We start from the raw sequence: 1,701 nt of genomic DNA on the forward strand, positions 1-1,701 counted from the left end.
GTGGGGGAGGGGAGAGCGCCGCTCGGAAACCCACCGAGGCGGGGACTGGCCTGGCGGGGAGGGGCGGCGGGGCCGGAGCCCCTCTCTGTTGGGCGGACTCCCCATGGCCAGAAGCTGAGCTCCACTCCCGCCGGCCGCTCCGCAGGAGAAGGGGGAAAAGAGTGGAGAAGAGCGAGAGGCCGCCAGCCAGCGAGCGCCGCGGCGTCGGCCGACTGCAGAAGTTTGCGATTCGGCCTCGAGCGGACTTGTGCGCCCGGACTCTTGGCCGCGCCTGCGCCAGCAGAAAAGAGTAAGGGCTGCCTGGCCGCGGCGCGCCGACTCCGTCGCGATGGCCAGCTACCCCGAGCCCGAGGACGCCGCGGGGGCCCTGCTGGCCCCGGAGACCGCCCGTGCGGCCAAAGAGCCCGAGGCGCCGGCGCCGCCGAGCCCGAGCAAGGGCGGCGGCGGCGCCGGGACAGCCCCGGAGAAGCCCGACCCGGCGCAGAAGCCCCCGTACTCCTATGTGGCGCTTATCGCCATGGCGATCCGCGAGAGCGCCGAGAAGAGGCTCACGCTGTCCGGCATCTACCAGTACATCATCGCCAAGTTTCCGTTCTACGAGAAGAACAAGAAGGGCTGGCAGAATAGCATCCGCCACAACCTCAGCCTCAACGAGTGCTTTATCAAGGTGCCGCGCGAGGGCGGCGGCGAGCGCAAGGGCAACTACTGGACGCTGGACCCGGCCTGCGAGGACATGTTCGAGAAGGGCAACTACCGGCGCCGCCGCCGCATGAAGCGGCCCTTCCGGCCGCCGCCCGCGCACTTCCAGCCCGGCAAGGGGCTCTTTGGGGCCGGAGGCGCCGCGGGTGGCTGCGGCGTGGCGGGCGCAGGGGCCGACGGCTACGGCTACCTGGCGCCCCCCAAGTACCTGCAGTCCGGTTTCCTCAACAACTCGTGGCCGCTCCCGCAGCCGCCCTCGCCCATGCCCTACGCCTCCTGCCAGATGGCGGCGGCCGCCGCGGCGGCGGCAGCGGCGGCGGCCGCCGCGGGCCCGGGAAGTCCGGGTGCGGCCGCGGTGGTCAAGGGGCTGGCGGGCCCGGCTGCCTCGTACGGGCCGTACTCTCGCGTGCAGAGCATGGCGCTGCCTCCGGGCGTAGTGAACTCGTACAACGGCCTGGGAGGCCCTCCGGCCGCGCCCCCGCCGCCGCCGCACCCCCACTCGCATCCGCACGCACACCATCTACACGCGGCCGCCGCACCCCCTCCAGCCCCGCCGCACCACGGGGCCGCCGCACCGCCCCCGGGCCAGCTCAGCCCTGCCAGCCCGGCCACCGCCGCGCCCCCGGCGCCGGCGCCCACCAACGCGCCCGGCCTGCAGTTCGCCTGCGCCCGGCAGCCCGAGCTCGCCATGATGCATTGCTCTTACTGGGACCACGACAGCAAGACCGGTGCGCTGCACTCGCGCCTCGATCTCTGAGAGCCCACAGCGCACGCCTGCTGCGAGGATGCAGGGACGTGCGATGCCGGCCTGGGCCGCAGCCACGGTCGCCAGTCGGACCGCGCGCCCGCCGGGGCCGTCTCCTGAGCCAGCGTCCGGGGCTCCTCCGTGCGTCCTCCCTCCCCTCGGCTCCTCTCGCTCCTCTTTGTCTCCTTGGCTTCTCCTCCAGTGCTCGCCTCCCTGCCCTCTATGCCCTTTTGCTCCTGCCGCCTGCAGGCCGCCTC

General features: G+C 73.3%; 1 protein-coding gene across 1 annotated transcript; it reads left to right on the plus strand.

The window, feature by feature from the left end:
* Window positions 1–328: 328 nt before the first annotated feature.
* FOXL2 (forkhead box L2) lies at window positions 329–1,456 on the plus strand (the record flags this gene model as incomplete). Its single annotated transcript, XM_080674393.1, has 1 exon — window positions 329–1,456. One exon carries the CDS (start codon window positions 329–331, stop codon window positions 1,454–1,456), a length of 1,128 nt encoding a protein of 375 aa, XP_080530519.1.
* Between the last annotated feature and the right edge of the window lie 245 nt (window positions 1,457–1,701).

The sequence above is a fragment of the Plecotus auritus genome (assembly GCF_963455305.1).
Source record: "Plecotus auritus genome assembly, chromosome: 6".
In the NCBI taxonomy this organism is placed as follows: Eukaryota; Metazoa; Chordata; class Mammalia; order Chiroptera; family Vespertilionidae; genus Plecotus; species Plecotus auritus.